General features: G+C 37.0%; 1 protein-coding gene across 1 annotated transcript in view; it reads left to right on the top strand.

Moving 5' to 3' along the window:
• The window catches only part of ITGA1 (integrin subunit alpha 1), a 48,389-nt gene extending 32,265 nt beyond the window's left edge, over positions 1 to 16,124 (top strand). The window contains exons 18-29 of the mRNA XM_042875261.1: positions 33 to 118; positions 324 to 459; positions 1,142 to 1,222; positions 4,755 to 4,831; positions 5,520 to 5,609; positions 6,298 to 6,400; positions 7,246 to 7,359; positions 8,973 to 9,077; positions 10,164 to 10,268; positions 10,765 to 10,857; positions 11,353 to 11,469; positions 12,196 to 16,124. Of these exons, the coding sequence (XP_042731195.1) occupies positions 33 to 118; positions 324 to 459; positions 1,142 to 1,222; positions 4,755 to 4,831; positions 5,520 to 5,609; positions 6,298 to 6,400; positions 7,246 to 7,359; positions 8,973 to 9,077; positions 10,164 to 10,268; positions 10,765 to 10,857; positions 11,353 to 11,469; positions 12,196 to 12,240 (1,152 nt within the window). The 3' untranslated portion in view covers positions 12,241 to 16,124. The remainder of the gene's footprint in view (positions 1 to 32; positions 119 to 323; positions 460 to 1,141; positions 1,223 to 4,754; positions 4,832 to 5,519; positions 5,610 to 6,297; positions 6,401 to 7,245; positions 7,360 to 8,972; positions 9,078 to 10,163; positions 10,269 to 10,764; positions 10,858 to 11,352; positions 11,470 to 12,195) is intronic.
• Positions 16,125 to 18,237: the final 2,113 nt, after the last annotated feature.

Below are 18,237 nucleotides of genomic sequence, written 5' to 3'. Positions count from 1 at the left end.
TAAAATTGAGAATAAAAATACTATTGTTGCAGATTCCTTTCACAAAAGATTGTGGAGCCAAAAATAAATGCATTTCAGATCTTGTTCTGAATGTAAAAGCAAGCATAGCTGGAGACAGGTAACTACTCTGGGTTTATTGTATTGCTTGATAACTGTACAAAATTTGAATGTATAATATAAAATCTTTAGAATGATAAGCTAATACTGTGCCATGATTTCCAAAACAGAAACAATAGAGTATGGACACTAAAAGATATTTCTTTTTATTCTTAAGAATATATATAAAAAGTTAAGACGTCCAACAATGGTACTTTATTTTACAGCTCTTCTCCATTCATTGTCAAGTCACGCAATGATAGGTTCACCATCCAGCTGTCTATCAAGAACAAAAAAGACAGTGCCTATAATACCAGAGCTTTGGTTCAGTATTCTCCAAATATTATTTTTGCTGGCATTGAGGTAGGAATTTTGCACATTCATCACATTTTTCATAATTTATATTGCTATGGAGATCTAAAGAAGCCTTTGTATTAAGACTTAATTTCACTGCTCTAACATCATCTTGTTTGATTAAAAAATATTCACTGGAAGTACTATCCTTGCTTATACTTCTGTAGGGATGTATTTGTTTTGTCTTAAGCCAACTTTGCTGTACCATCTAAAAATGGCTGATGGATTTCACAGTGCCACTTTGTCAATAAATAGCTGCATCCCAGATAAATGCCAGAACCATCAATCACCACTTCAGATCTATTTGAATATATATATTACATGTAGAATATATACTTACCTATGCAGAACTGCCTCATTATTTATCAGAATGTCTCCTGTCATTCCAATATACTCCTTTGACATAGAAGCACTCTCTTTGTAGCTTTGCAGATTAGTGCCTTCCTTAATCCAGCCTCAGGTAGCATCTCCAAAGCAGCTGTGTTTTTGCATGCCCCTCTGCTGCCACCTGTCACACAACAATGAAATGCAATGGGATATTAGCCAGGAGTTCAACATCTGCTTCCATTGCATCCACACACTGTGGCCAACATAATAAAATAGGAACCTTTAGCAGCCTTTGAATATATATGCTTAGTCAGAATTTAAAAAGTTTATGCATGATAATGATTTCACTTTCTTCTTTATTTAGGATATACAGAAAGATAGTTGTGAGTCTAATCACAACATCACCTGTAAAGTGGGATATCCATTTTTAAAACCTGAAGAAGAGGTAAACAGTTTTCCTACCTTAAAAACCTAATTCTTTCATGCTGTCCTAAGGCCTGGGCATTTGTTTTGAATTTTTTTTATTTTTTTTTTTGTCTGGAGTACACCCAAAAACTGTCCATCTCAAGCTATTCCCAATGTAAATTTCTCATTACCCACCCTTGTGGGCAAATCAGTGCACTGAGGAAAACATCAGATTTTGGGAACCTGCAGAGTCACCTGTGGTATGTGATGATGTAAAAAGTGTATATACACTTCCATCAGTCATATCAGTCATACTAGCAGAAGGCAAGTGGCACACCTGACTAGAAAGTTCTGTTTCTAAACACATATAATATTGCTTTGGGTATGTTATAGAAAATACACTGATCAGATGTTATAGAATCATCATAGAATCACAGAGTTGTTAGGGTTGGAAGGGATCTTTAAGATGATCTAGTTCCAATTCCCCTACTCTAAGTAGAGCTGCCCCCCACCAGCTAAGACTGCCCAGGGCCCCATCCAACCTGGCCCCAAGCACCTGCAGGAATGGGGCACCCACAGCTTTTCTGGGCAACCTGTTCCATTGCCTCACCACACTCATTATGAAGAATTTCTTCCTAATATATAACCTAGTTTTACCTCTTTTAGTTTAAAACCATTTTCCCTGGTCCTATCACTATCAGACCATGTAAAAAGTAGGCCTCCCGCTGCTGCGTATAAGCTCTTTTCAAGTATTGGAAAGCTACAATGAGGTTTCCCCAGAGCCTTCTCTTTTCCAAACTAAACAACTAAACAATCCCAGCTCCCTCAACCTTTCTTCAATGGTGAGGTGGTCCAGACCTCTGATCACCTTCACAGCCCTCTGCTGGACCTGCTCCGATAGCTCTACATCCTTCTTGTGCTGGTGATGCCAGCCTAGGCACTGTACTCCAGATGAGGTCTCATAAGGGCAGAACAGGGGGGAACAAAGGCCTCCCTCTCCCTACTGGCCACCTCTCTTCTGATGCAGGCCAGTATACTGTTGGCCTTCCAGGCTGCAAGCACTGTAAGCTGGCTTACATCCAGCTTTTCATCCACCATGTCCCCTAAGTCTTTCTCTGCAGGGGTGTTCTCAATGAATTATTCTCACAGTCTGCTCATATCTGGGATTACCCCTATATCCAAGTCCAACACCTTACACTCGGCCTTGGTGGATCTTATTCTGTTTACATGCACCCACTTTCAAGCTTGTTCAGGTCCTTTTGGATTGCAATCCCTTCCTTCTGTTGTGTCAGCTCCACCACTTATCTTGGTGTTGTCTGCAAACCTGCTGAAGTTACACTCAATTCCACTGCCTATGTAGGATCTATAATGACAATATTGAAGAGCACTGATTCTAAGATGTACGCTTGGGAGACACCGCTCATTACCAGCCTCCACCTGGATACAGAGCTGTTGACCACTGCCCTCTGGCTACAGCCATCCAGTCAACTCTTTATCTACCTGATAGTCCACCCCTTAAATCCGTATTTCTCCAATTTGAAGGTGTGGTGTGAGTCCATGTCAAAGGTCTTCCACAAGTCCAAGTAGAAAACAGCAGTTGCTGTTCCTTTTTCCACTCATGTCATCTCTCCATCACAGAAGGTCACCACATTGGTCAGGCATAGTCTGCCCTCGCTGAAGCCATGCTGGCTGTCTCAAATATACCTCCTTATCTCTCATGTGCCTTAACATGTCTTCCAGGAGAATCTGCTCCATGATCTTCCCAGGTACAGAGAGAAGGATCACCAGACTGTAGTTTCTTGGGTCTTCCTTTCTTCCTGTCTTAAAAATGAGAGTAATGTTTTCCATTTTCCAGTCATCAGGGAGGATTTCGCCTTACAGCTATGACCTTTCTGATACGATGAAGAATGGCTTTGTAGCCTCATCAGCCATTTCTTTCATGACCCCAGGATTCACATTACCAGCTGCACATACTCAGAATCATAGAATCACCAAGATTGCAAAAGACACCTAAAATCATTCAGTTCAACTGTCCACCAATCATCAACATTTCCCACTGAACAACATCCCTCAGTACAACATCTAAACATTCCTTGAACGGCTCCAGGGTCAGTGACTCCACCATTTCCCTGGGCAGCCCATTCCAGCAAACAACCACTCTCTCAGAGAAGTATTTCTTAACATCCAAGCTGAATCTCCCCTAGTGCAACTTGAGGCCATTCCCTCTAGTCATAGTCACATGGGAGAAAAGGCCAGCCCCCACCTCTCCACAACCTCCCTTCAGGTGGCTGTAGAGAACGACGAGTTCACCCCTGAGCCTCCTCCAGACTGAACAATCCCAGTTGCCTCAGCCATTCCTCACAAGACTTGTGCTCCAGAGCCCTCACCAGCTTCATTACCCTTCTCTGAACATGCTCCAGGGCTTCAATGTCTTTTTTTTAGTGAGGGGCCCAAAACTGAACACAGTACACCAGTTGCAGCCTCACCAGTGCAGAGTACAGAGGGATGATCCATTCCTGGCTTCTGCTGCAACATTGTTTCTGATTCAAGCCACCACCATTGGGCTTCTTGGCCACCTGTGCACACTGCTGGCTCCTGTCTAGGCAAGCATTGACCCATGCCTCCAGGTCTGTTTCCCATATGCAGTCTTCCAGCCATTCTGCCCCCAGTCTGTAGGGTTGTCTGGGGTTGTTGGGGCAAAGTACAGGACCGAGCACTTGGTCTTGTTGAATTTCGTCCCACTGGCTTCAACCCAGTTTGTGCAGTTGTACACACTGAGCCTTATGAGGCTATCTTAGACTTGTAGTGCTCCCCTGACTGCCACCTAGGGGTTCATGGACAAGACTAGTGCAATAATGCTGCCTGCCAGAACTCATTGAGTGCCTCTCCCTGTTACTGCCATGTCTGTTGTTGCCAGTTCTCCCTCCTCATCTATCAGAGAAACTGCACTCTCTTTTGCCTTCCGCATTCCTAATCCCATCTCTGCGTGTCCAAAGGCATCTTTGTATTCCTTCCAGGCCACTTGTCCCTGTTTCCACTACCTGTAATTTTCCTTCTTATCTTTCAGCCTGACCAGCAGGTCCTTGTTCAGCCATGCTGGTTTCCTGCCTCTTCTGCTTGTTTTCTTATACTGGGAGGTGAAGAGCTCTTTTATTAAGGTTTCCTTTAAAAACTACCAGTTCTGTTCTATCTCCCTAAGGACAGTTTCCCTGTGGACATCATCCACTAATTCCTTAAGAAGACAGAAGTTTGCTCTCCTGAAGTTTATATAACTATGTCTTTCTAATACACTATGAAATAAGACTAGCTGAGGTTTCTTGGCTCTGAAAATTTTGAGGCTACTGTTTAATAAGTGATGACTTCTAGATTTCTATGTTGGAGGAAAATTCAAAAAAATAAATTCCTTCGTAGAAAAGGTTAAGGTATGAATAAGGATCCCAGGTAAAAGTAGCATAATTTTACTCATTTTTCTTCAGCCCAAACTTACTTCATTAATGTGATTTTCTTTCCTTTTTTTTTCTTTTTTCTTTTTTTCTTTTCTTTAAATACATGCAATATATTTCTCCAAACAGATTTCCTTCAAAATATCATTCCAATTCAATGCATCATATCTCCTGGAAAATGCCACTGTTGATGTATATGCTACAAGGTTAGTTGCAATTTTTGCTTGTTTACACTGTGATTTTTTTAGAATGCTCTACAACTAACTGTTTTCAACCTGAACAACCTGAACAACCTATAGAGCTGGAAGCTTTAAAGATGTACTTGGTCCTGCAGTAGACTGAGTAGTCTAAATAAAAAGTTGTTGATCCTGTGAGCCAGAAGTGAGTCAGAAAGTGGTGGTTTTACCTTCAGAAAAGGTTTATTCTCTTACAAACTTACCATATGTGCTATCATAAATTGCAGTTTATCAAAAATGTCTCGCCCTCAAGGAGCAAGGACATTGAGGATGTTTTCTGTGATAGAACTGAATGAATCAGAGATGAACATGCCCTCAGTGTTTGCTCTCCCTGCAAAATACATAGATGGTATGAAAATAATGGTCCTTATTTGTTCAGTTTCCATCCAGTCAGCAATACAGCAGTCTGTAATTTCAACAAAGATGCATTTCTGAGCTGGGTCTTGTTCAGGACTTACTTTTTTTTTTTTTTTTTTTCACTGGAAATAGTCTTCTGAGCTTTATTTAGAAGATAGTAATTGACTGGAACTGGTTGGTAGGTTTTCATAACAAGAACTGTGTGTATTTCAGTTTCTTTGTACCTCTTGCCCCCACTATCCTTGTTGCATGTGCAGATGAGTATCACAGTCTGACATGAGTGGCATATGTTTTATTTTAGTGACAGTGAAGAACCACCTGAGACCTTGAGAGACAACAGAGGACAAGTTACAATTCCTGTAAAATACGAAGTAGGATTAATATTTGTAAGGTATTCATGCTTCACTGTGCTTCTGTTTATTAGCATAGTAAATGACAGGTGTTCAAATAGACTGTAACATTGTTTTGTTTTTGAGCTGTGCTCAGTATCTACAAATGACAATTTCCAGTCTTACGAAAACGAAGCACAAGCTTCACTGAAAAGAGCAGGCGTGTGAAGTGATAAGTGACAGTGACTACTGCATTTGCTGTAGCTCCTCTGTATCAATTTAAATTTGATTTGCAGTTTGCAACTTTTGATTATTTTTCTTCTTACTGTACTCATTCAAAGGCATTTCAGGTACAAAAGAAGGGAAACAAGGACAGACACAAGTTCATATCACTGTAATATTGTCCATCCTTCTCTAGACAAATTTAAAAGAATGCTTTGTTCTCTCTTTTGTGTGAACACTGCCCATTTCACATGGCCATACTCTCTCACAATAAGGAATTGTGCAGGCAATATTTGTTCACTGCATTGATTTTACTGTGCACAGCATTTGAAATGTACATGACAACAGGAGAGCACTACTGAGAAAAGGAAGAGTTGTTTTCAGTGGAAACAGCATTACACTCTTATTTGCAAGACTAGACCCAGAGGATTAACAAAATAATGAAAATACCTATATGATGATCTCACTTAGAGTTTTTATGAAGTTTCTGTTCTTACTGTTTGTGTGTTTTTGTTTTTTAACCTGCAGTGTTTTCAAAGAGCACCATGTTATAATTGCTGCAAATGAAACCATTCCTACTGCTATTAACACAACAGAGCAGATAGGGGATGAAGTTACTTTGCATTATAGGGTAAGGAAAAATAAAACTATTTTTTTTTTCTCATTTAATTTGGGTCATTTAAAGTGATAACTTCAAGTTACGGGGTACGTGACACTTTTGACAATATTTAACACTTGTTTTCTTGCTTGCTTTGGAGTAAGGTGAATCAGAAGTTTTCAGAATGGTTAATTTGCTGTGGAGTAATTCAAGTGTATTTTAGAGCTACTGCACACGCGAGTAAACTTAGTCTTTGGCCATTACAGTTTAGAATAGATATTTCCAAAATCCAGCCAGCTGGGAACAGGTGAATGCTGTGATCTAAGAACATTGTCTTCTTAATGGAATGCATACTGCAAATCAAAATCTCTCGGAAAATGTACGTACAGGAGTAGAAGCCCAGCCTCAAGTTGCAGTAGTGCTGAAACTAGCACTATCATGAGAGCATCCTTGTTTCCCAGTGTCAGATGCAAAGCTGAACTACAATTCTGCACATAGTCAGGATAAAAGTCTCTGAATCAACTTTGTCTATAAAACGCAAGCCAAGGAAAAGGTCTTGCTTTCACTAAGCAGCAGTTGCAAATATTTTATGTTTTTTAGGCCACCTACAGTGTTTTTCACAATTATTTCTCTTATTCTTCAAGTTAAAATCCAGTAACCCTGAGTTTTTGTGGGTGCTTTTTTAGATATCATTCATCTCATTTCAAAAGCAAGGATTTTGAAATGTAAAAGAGCTGGTGGACTGCAGAGCATACCATTTGTGGTCTCATAAAAACTCATCAAGCAGCTTACTATTAAAGGGGGAAAAAGTAAAAAAATACAATCAAATACCAATAAAATAAGAAGGTATTAATCAAAATACTTTTTCATTTTTACAGATTGAAAAAGGTGAACATTTTCCAATGCCAAATCTCACACTGCAAATCTTGTATCCTGATGTAACAAAGGCCAAAAACACTCTTCTCTACATTACAGCATTGTCACATTCCCAAGTAAGAATGCAGTTTGTATTTTTACCATTATTTTTACTATTAAGTTTAAAACATTTTTTTTTCATGTTAAAAAGTGCAAACATTTGGGGCTATATATTGCTTCATAGCCTACATCTCTTTAGACTAAAAGATTAGATGCTTTTGTTTTAGTAATATGTGAATATTTCATAGGAAGACAGAAAAGAATTATTAGAAGGAAATGAACAAGTTTAAAACAGCTTTGAGCAATAATTGGAATATAAAAATGTTGATTTGGTATATTGCCAAGTGCTGAGAAGTTCAGACTGGGATACCAGGGGCAGAACTTTCTTTCTTAGTTCTGGCTACTGAGCTTCTGATTGTCTCCATTCTTAGCAGTGCTTCTTGTGAATACTCTTGCCCTGCATTTAAATCTAGAGCTCAATGTCCATGACATCTTCAATATTCTTCATTCTGAAATTAGCATTCCTGTATGTCTGTTCTCTGGCACGGGCAATCTTCTGCCTTCTTCCTTATCTGGGGCACTGTGACATATTGTAGGAGTAATAAGCCATGTCTTCAGTCCTCATTTTTCCATTTCACTCCTCCACAGCTGATGGATGAGATCACAATTCCAGCAAGTCCCATGACTCTAGATGTTAGACTAGGATCTATTTTACTAATTGAGTAGCTCAACAAATATCACTAAGTGGTGACATGAACCTTTTCTGTCATTCATCTTTTCCACAGAAACACACCTCTTCCCACATGGTTTAATTAGTTGTAATGTGCCGCACCACTGAAAAAGAAAATAAATGGTTGAAATGAAATTTCAAGGTTCATTTTAAAACAAACAAAAAAAATCAGAATATTTTATGTTTAGTGTACAAAGAAATTATGATTGTTCTTTAATTCCTTCCCCCATTATTGTCATTCCTAACCAATGACCACATTTAACCCACCTAAGCTTCCATATATATTCACAAATCAAAATGGACCACAGGAAATTCGCAATATCTCTTCGCTATGGTAATGTGAAAGTGAATATCCTGGATCTAAAGAAAAAGTAAAGTAAAACTAAATAATAATAATAAAAAAAAGAAGCAAAAGGAAAAAGCTCTCCACTCTTCCTCTGCACTGAATATATCAAATGGTTTGTCAGGTGCCCTTGCAGGAGTCATGTAGGGTCAGCAGTGATCCAGCACCCTTTTATCCTCCCTGGCTCCTGAATCCTGCACTTCATCTACTAGTCTTTTGCTAAGGCAGAAAGCTCTGGATTCCCATTCAAAAACTATTTAGCTCTCTTAGTAGCCTGCTCTCTTGCTGGATCATGTGGCAGTCATCTTCCAGGAGGACGTTGTTTGCTTCTACAGATGTTTAAGCAACTGGATAAAATTTAAGTTATTATCTCATAAAAAGCTTGTTTGTTTATGTAATGATATTTAAATATCCATGCTGTTTGAATTTGCTTTTCTGCCCTCTTGCAATGTCTGGTTTTATTATTGCATTTACTTGCTTACCACTATTACAATTAGCAAATATTGATGTTATTAAATATAAAATATTATTAATGTTGTCTTGTTTCCAAGACCTTCTAATGGTAACAGGTTGGATAGTCAAGCAATAAGTATATTTTTTTTTATTTCTTCTAACAGAATGCTATCTGCAAATCTAGTTATCCTGTAGATCACCTAAAGATCGGTTCTGGAAAATCATTTGTGCTGCCAAAAATAAAAGAACCTACAAAGGATACAATTATGGTAAGCCTCCCTGTGGTGTATGCTTTCAACCTAGATTTACATTTATTAACATTGAGCTGAACATTTCTGAAGTTAGTATATAAAAACTTATGTCAAACTACATCCTCTGAAAAATCACTTTGTTTAATATCCTTAAAAGGTATCTTTATGTAGGACTAGTTGTATATTTTTATTATTTCTGGCTACAAAACTGTATGTAGAACTGAATTTATGGCTTGGGTTGTTTTTTTTTTTATGTTTTTTATTTGTTTTGGTTTTTGATTTTTAATTCAACAAATGTGTAAATAATGGCAGCACTTTGGACAGATGAATAAACCTCACCTTCATTTTCCCACTGTAATTGTCAAATAATATTGATAATTCTCATTTCCTTTGCAACTTTTCAGATAATCAGTTAAAAATATTTTCAAATACAACTGTTAGAAATGTAGTTGCTGGAACAATATGAAAAAGTTTAGCTTCTCACATTCAGACAGAGGAACATAGTTATGTTGCCATATTGAGCAGAAAGACATCATACTACCTACTCAGCAGAGAGATGCAAGTGGCACAAGCTCAGTTTCTGTTACGAATGAAGCCATGCCAAGAGATGAGTGTTTTGCCATGCTTATCATATATCCTTCATAGGGGTGGTAACAATCCAGGCTAGCATGTTTCCAAATTATCAAACATGTCTGCTGTACTTCCAGCTGGTAAGTAAAGACACCTGAATTCTCCTATCTCAATTTAGATATCCCACAATTGTGTATGTTTAAGCTGTAGCTGTGCTGACAGAAAAGTATGGCTTACAATTACAGGCTATGCCTCTGTCAGGGAACTCTGCTGCACAGCTGCAGTAACTGAGGTTTCTACAGGCTAAGGGATTGCATAGGGAGCTGTTCTACCGTATCATAAGAATCTCAACTCATTCTACATACTGTGGTGTAGTTTTTTACATTAAAAAAAATAATAATAATAATTAATACCCTTTGAGGATTAATATCACAACAAAACAATGATCTATAGGTATAGTATGTTTACACGTTTTTTATTTTAATAATGTGAAAAATCTACTACTATTAGTTCATGTTGCTGACTTTTAAACAGGAGTGTGATACATTCAGCTGTGCATCTATTGATTGTGCCCTGGCCCCATCTGACCTATCTCAAGTGAATGTTTCTTTGAGAGTATGGAAACCTACCATCATAAAAGTAAGTAAATCCCATCTTTAAGTTTGGAAAAAATAAACCAGTGTTTGCACTGTTTATTGAAATTATATCTTTAATTTTCTTGTCTGCATATTCTCAAGTATTAAAAAATGTTTAGATTTCTACAAATTAATTTCCATGTTTTATTTACCTTAGAGTATTTAGAACTGAAAAGGAAATTCAAAACATGTTAGAAAGAAAACTCTTACTTTTTCTGCATTGACTTTTTTTTTTTTTAAACTAGTTTCTAGCCTATCCACAAATTCTAATTCAGCAGATGTATGGAGGGATATATTGAAGCATATTACTTTCGAGTAAATTTTAAGCTGGAAAGACTTTTTGAATCTGTAAGGGATTTTTGATCAGTTTTTGAATCTGAGTTTTCATTATCTCTCCCAGAACTTGAGCATTAAGTTTCACTTCCAAATTTCTCATTTCTGCAAAGATTTATACTCCAAAATACCTACTGTAAACCATTGGCATTTCTTTCTTCTTCCAGGCAAGTATTCACAGCTTAACCCTTGTTGTGAAAGCATTACTTCGGAGTGAAAACTCATCACTGATTTTGAGAAATGACCATCAAAAATTGGAGGTAACAACATGACAATTCAGGGATTTACATAGAATATCTTTTATTGGATCATTTGTTCTCATTCATTACTAGCAAATTGATTGCCATTTGTTGTAATGTACTATCCTACTCAAAATAGAAGTGAATTCACATTTGAGCCAAATGTCAGAATTAGCCAACCTGTGTGCCTGGGAAGTGTCTGAATTACTTCTGCCTGTTGCAGCGTAAATGCTTCCTGTATCTGTGGATAAAAGCATAATTAAAATGATCTTTTTAATGAATTGGTAGTATTTTCAAAGCCCTCTTGGGTTACTTATAAGTGGTTCTACTTTATACATTGTATTTTCTTTACTATTCCTATTATTAATGCTTTTTGCTCCATTCCTTCCTGCAAATTCTTGTACTTAGATTGAAGTAGTACCTTGGAAACTCAGTGCATATGATAAAAGTCATGCTGCTCTGATGATATTTTAAACGGACAATTTATTTATTGCTTACGTTCTGAACACTTTGCAGACCATGATTAAGATTTCCAAAGAACTCCCTCCAGGTTCAGTCCCCTTATGGGTTATCCTTCTGAGTATCTTCGCTGGACTCTTGATTCTTGCACTGCTCATATTTGCTTTGTGGAAGGTAAGCTACACATCTTCATGAAAATAAAATATATATATGCTTATGTTTCCCATCCTCCTTATAATAGGAACCTGGACACTAAAATTATCCAATAGGTAAATTGGGATGGATCTTGGAGAAATGACAGAATGACCAGTAACATTGCATTTTTCTGAGGTGTAACCTGCAATGCTTGATGATTGAAGCTCATACTGATATATACATAACTGTATATTATGAAAATAACTGTATATTATGAAAATAACTGTAAGGTTATTTTGCTTTTGTGCTGCCTATGTGTGGCAAGGTTTTCTTTGTGCAAGATAAGCCTGTGGTGTAATTATTGCCACAAGTGGGCACTCTTCTCCAAGCTAAATATTCTGTCTATATTAGAGTTTAAAGGCTGTAGGTTTTTAATTTATAACATACATAATCTGTTGAAAAAATCTTGAAAAGCATTAAGAATGATTTGTTTATCTGACTTCTAGATATTACTAAGCGTTTTATCATTGACACCATGTGCACATAACAATGATTCAGCAATCACTTTTTGTCTGCTTTTGTGACACGTCTCTTTAGTTTTTCCGTTCCAGGAAAAGCAATGTTGTACTTCACTTATAAAAAATTAAATGACTATTTACTGTTCTGCAAGTATGAAAATAGTGGTAAGAGCTTAGCATATAAATGCTACCAATATGGGCTGTTAGCTTTAAGTAGTTCTTTATTCACTTCATTTCTCTTCTGCAGGCTGGATTTTTCAAGAGGCCACTAAAGAAGAAAATGGAGAAATGAAGAAAAAAAACAACACAAAACAAAAAAAAAGATTTTTTTCCTCAGGTCTGCCTCAAAAATGTGACTGTACAATTTAAAACTTAGATAAACATGCAGTGTTCACAATGTTTTCTAAACTCCAGTGCATTAAAAAAAAAAGAGAGAGAGATCAGAACATGGAGCAATCAAATTAAACACACATCTGAATGAATCAAAGGAAGAAAATGGCCTTATGTCACTTTGTGATACTCAAGGATGTACTTTCAAGTGTTACTCATTCTTGGAGAGTAACTGAGTTCAAAGATTCTAACATTTTTAATATGGAAAATACCTAATCATATTTCTGTGTGCCTATATATATGCGGAATCCCTTTTCATCCCAAATTATGTAATAAGACATCTGTATGTAGCAATCACAGTTTTTTATCACTCTGATTTTCAAAGAGAAAATATCATACTCAAAATTTTCTCTTTTTAATGGACTGTCAGCTACAGAACATTCAAACTTTGAAAATGAACCAAATACTACATGGCAACTGAGGTAATGACATTTCAAAAGACAGAAGCATCTGCAGAACTCTGAATGATAATTACTGAAATTCGTTGAATTTCTTTCAACTTGTTTTACTGGGTCCAGCTGATACTCCAAGAAATTTTTATTGTCAAGTGGATCACTGGGGATATATCCATTAATTATGTAACTGTTTGAACTTGAAGGGGATTTTTGGCAGACCTGGAAATGTATGCACAAAATATTCAAGCCCAAGTAATTGCACGCTTTACTCAAATAAGCAAAGGAAAGTTGTGTCTGCAGATTGATATATTCGTATTTATGCAGAAAATGTTTAGAGGTACCCTGAAAGTTTGACTTGCTGTATATCTTGGAGTAGCCAAGAGGGTGCTTCGTAAACTTTCACTGTAAATTTGTTGTGTAGCTATTTAATCCGATGAGTTTAAAGTGTACAAATTTATAATTAACAAAAGAGCACAGATAAGAAACTTAGCACTGGTAAGCTTGTTCTAGTAGTGTAACTCTCACCTCATCTTTTTTACTTAGGAGTTTAAAGTGATGCATTTGCATACTTAATAAGCACTTAACAAATTATTTTGTGTCAAAGATTAAAAGTTTTTAAGTTTATGTAAGAATACACTGAAATGTAGATAGCAAAGGGTTTCTCCCAAGCTATTTAGAGTGTTCAGCTTAGCAGGAAATTTCTTTCTCCCTTTTTCTTTCACACACTTGTTTTCCTTCCACAGTTATCTCTGCCTGCAGCTCTTGGCTATCTGTACGTTGTCCTTCAAAGCTTCCTACATTACCTGCAGTCACATGAAAGCTAAGAAGGAAATGGAGGCATGTAAGCTAACTGCAATTTTTCCTCAGCATGGTAATATTTAGTATTGATTCCCAGTAGATCAGAAAATGTTGAGGAGTGCTTCTGTAAGATGTGCTCATTTGCAGAAATACCTTTGCCTTGTCAAGGAATTCATCTGTTGCTACACATTTCACTGGAACAAAAAAAAAATCATCACAGCTTTCAAAAGGCTTATCTTCTGAGATAGATTCCGCTGACTTTATAGTAATAGCTTTAAAAAGCTATAATATATTTTATAAAAACACCTTTTTTCTTTAAGAAAAGACCACAGATTAAGTCGAACATTCTGGCAAGTGCAACTCCAGCAATGCACTGAAGGGTGCTTCACTATTTAAAAATGCTGTCTCTCCTCAGTGTCTTCTATTTAGTTCCTTAGTTAGAGGGTAGTTATTGGAAAGGCTGAGATTTGTGTGAATTCAGCAAGTAGGATTATGCTTGAAAAAGTTTGTGTCTGCCTGTGGGAAAGTTGGTGATTTCATAACAACGTTCTGCTGATGGTAGCATGACTCAGAGCAGAGGGCCAAGCCCTCTGCAGGAGCACCGTGGGCTGCAGTGCACAGTGTGGGAGATCCACAGCCTTGGTGGGCTTGCTCACCGGGCTCATCTGCATGCCTGATAGTGTGCCTGACCCTGGGGATGGGTACAAGATGTGCTGCCCTGGTCCTGAGTACCGTGTGGAAGCTGTAAGCAAGGCAGAAGAGTTGTGGGCAGGATCCCTATTTCAGTCATCATGCAAGCTAAACAGTCCTCAAAGGAAGGAAAAAATCCAAACTAGCATTTGCAAAGATGTTTTCAGTACAGTCTGAATTGAAAGTTCAGTTGTTAACAAACTAAGGTTTTTCCAGTTTGTTTGAAAGAATTATATAGCACTTGTCATCACAGCATATGAATGCCTCAGAATCACCACTTTTTATTTCTTGTAATATCCCTGTAAAGGCATAACAGTGCTATATCCCAATATGGTCTTGTGAAGGAAAAATTATGAAGAAGCTGTGACTCGTCTATGCACACACATAAAGTCTATGGTAATAAAGGAAATACTTGTGTTTATTGTTATTCACCCAGTTTGTTAACCATTAACTCATTTTTCCTAGCTTCATAAAATTAATCACTCCAAGTTATGCAATTCACACGTCACTTTTATGCAACACACTTTTTGTTTCACTCTTTAGTTATGGTAATCTGTTAACAAAAACTTTAAACTTTTCCTGATGACTTTTCATGTCATATTTTAAAGCATCAGCCTGATTTAAAATAGCCAATAGGACAGTCTATTTCCCTGAAGTTTGCACAAAAATACATATTTTATCAACGCAAGTTTGTTTGAGATCAGTGTTCTATTTTTTTAGCCTCACTTTGCTCTTTAAGAGCAGTAGGAAGCTTCATGTAACCACACTGCTATTCTGTTTGTTCTGATACATTCTCTGTTTTCACCTTTGTCCTACTATCAAATGTTCAGTTATAGTATCTATTTAAAATTTAAGTATGTAAAGAGAATAGCACTGTATCACATTTCTCTTGCATGGGCTACATTATAGATTACTACATTAAATCACTATTTTAATTCACAGAATCTTTCCATGCAGCACTGCAAAAGCAGTATTTTTACTGCTTTTCACATTATGCAGCAAAAAAGCCTACTGAAATCAATATTGCAAGTATCAGAATCATCTCACTGAGATTTGTCTGGTCAAGGAAAATCAGTAATACATGTAATCTGTTCTATTTCTTTAGAAAGACACATTAGGCTTGTATTATGGTTCCAACTACTAACATTTTTTAATTCAAATAACAGCCTATGAAAAAATATAATAAATTAGGTGTATAACCAGAGCTTAAGCTATCAAAGGAATCTGGCCCATGTCCACTCCTAATGTCAGCACTGAACTAGCTAATGTTAGAAAGAATGGACAAGCTATGTTTCTATAGCACTGCACTTTGCTGGAAGAAGGAGACAGAGCTTTAAGCAATCACACCTGCCTCAAAATGAGGCTGTTGCATAGGTTGTCAGTCTATTGTATGGAGACATGTCAAACACATCTATTTTAGAGCAGTCCCCTTCACTTCTGCTTATGTTCCTGTCACTCTCAGGCACAACCCACCTATCCTGAGCCCTTACCTGAGCCTTTCAGTACATCTCCTGTGCTGCTGAGCTGTTTTGAGCACAATATCCTCCTTCTGCAGAGCTTGAGTCAGGGGAGCTTTCAACACCTTCAATAGCAGCCAATAAGGTTTGCACTTTTCTCATAGTAAAGAGAGGCTGGAGTTAGGGTCATGCTCTTCTAATGACTTTCATATTGTTTCTTTGTTTTAATACATTGGATTAACTATTGTATAGATAACAATAAAATTCCAGGAAGAAAAAGAAAGCAAAGTAAGAGATTCAGAATGTACGCTCATTAATTATACCACTGAGCATGACTAAGATGGATTTTTTTTTTTAAGAAAGAAATCACAGCATTCTGCACAGCATTCTGTTTTTCCTGTAAAATTATTCCATATGTTTTATTGATTAAAAATTTTTAAATCTAATATACGTCTTTTGTAGTTTGTTTGCTTTTCAGTGATATAAGGTGCATTACAAAACTTGTAATGACTTAACTATTATCAGAGACTACTTTCATAGTGAGTCACAATCCTGTAATACCAATGTCCTGTCCAGTCACAGAGGAATGCTTACCAAACATCCTTCTATGTAAGATCTATGTATGATCTAGAGTTTGCTGGAAATAGAAGTATTTTTATGAAAATCAGACCCATTTTTTTTTTAAGATTAATTTTCAATGCCATTAAAAAAAAAAAAAGGCTAAAATCCATTTTGTGTGGCAAGGAGTGCAATACTACATTCAGTTTGCACAAAACTAGACTGTAATTAATAGCATTTAGCAGAAGGAGCCCTGATGCTTCAGATTTTGAAAGCAATAGTAGTTCATGGAGCATGTGTGGTTTGAGCCCTGTGAGGACAAATACCTCTTCAAAAAATGTTACAGAGCTGCTGAAATTTTAGTAACTCCTGTCTGTTCACAACACACAGCTACATTCTTTTTGAAGTGGGTGACAGTGTTAGCTGTCTTCAATATAGTCTTGACTTCAATTACAAATATCAACACTAGAGATGTTTGACTTTTCTCATTCTGGAAAAAAAAAAAAAAAAAAAAAAAAAAAAAAAAAGGAAAAGGGTAACCCTCAAGCTTTTCATCTATCATAGATAGGACATGGTACTCCTTGACTGCTGTTCCTCTTTTTCAATAGCCACTCTGCCCTCTTTTGCCCTGCCTCATATCTTCTCATAAATGACAGACATTACTGAAGAGCTTACTGAATGTTGCACCTCCTAGGTATTTCAAGAAATGACAGAAGGAGCAGAATTATTTGAAGCATATTGCACATTTACATCTATCATGTTGGTTACCTTGGTGTAATTTGTGTCACCAGTTTCTGCACTGTATCGGTTCACTTTCAGAGGTGACCACAGCAAAATCTGGCTTCTCAGTTCCAGATCACCTTGATTTGGCACTGAAAGTCATCAAGATTGTTGAAACAAAGAATAAATAAGTTTGTTGAAATAAAGAATCATTAAGTTTGGAAAAGACCGTTAAGACTGTTAAGACCTTTTTGGCTTACCTATGCTACACTGAGTGAAGGGGAATTGTCTTGGGCCACACATGAAACATGATATAGTTGAAGTATACAAGTAATAAAACTTGCTTCATTTTTTAAAATTATTATTATTAAAGCATTAAAAAAAACCAAACACATAAAACTGGAAGGATATTCAACCCTGTTCTTGTGAAACTAATACATCAGGTTTGTTTGCCAGAAGTGGCTGTGATTCTTTGTGAGTTCTCAAGGTGTTCATCAGAGACTTTTCATTAAATTTTATTCTTCCTTTCCTTTGACCTTGACAATAGTTGTTTGAAAATGTATTCACTGCCAAAAAATGATGACATAAATAAGGTGTGATTGTGAAGAAAGGGATATTTTTTCTCTGGTAAGTCAGGACTTAGAAAAGTCTGATAAGAGACATGATCAGATTTTTGAGTTGAAATATGATTGCAACTCTATATATTCCATTTGAAATTTGCAGGCCATGTGTTTGCATCAACCAAAAATTAAGTCACAAACATATACAGAATTGATGGTTTTTTTTTTCAGGAATCTTGAAAATTCTCAAATTTCTTTATCAAAACAGAAAGCAAGTCTGCATGTCTTTTACTGTTCACTGGACTGTGTTTAGCAAATGTATAAAATTGCATAACACTATTTGGCATAACATGCATTGGCACTGCACTGTGCCCTGCCCATGCCTTTGTTTCAGTTCAGACAGTGCCAATCGCACACCAATTTTTGGTTGTTGCTGAGCAAAAGGTGTGTACCTGAGGCCAGATTGGGCCACTTGGCAGGGAAGGGCTGCTGCCATGATGAAGAGAGGACAGGGGGGCAGCTGCAGGACAGGCTGTGCCACGCCATGGATTGGACTTGCCTGATATGGTCCAACCATCAACTTATCACAACCATCCCCACTATACCACATCATTCAGTACCATATCTACCCTTTTCTTGAACATCTTTAAGGACAGTGACTCCACCACCTCCCTGTGCAATCTGTTCCAATACCTCACCATGTTCTGAGAGTAAGTTTTTC

Source organism: Lagopus leucura, unplaced genomic scaffold, assembly GCF_019238085.1.
Source record: "Lagopus leucura isolate 7727_CA_CO unplaced genomic scaffold, USGS_WTPT01 Super-Scaffold_100014, whole genome shotgun sequence".
Classification (NCBI taxonomy): Eukaryota; Metazoa; Chordata; class Aves; order Galliformes; family Phasianidae; genus Lagopus; species Lagopus leucura.
Note: the sequence above shows the minus strand (reverse complement) of the source record. Positions and strands in the feature narration are given on the sequence as shown.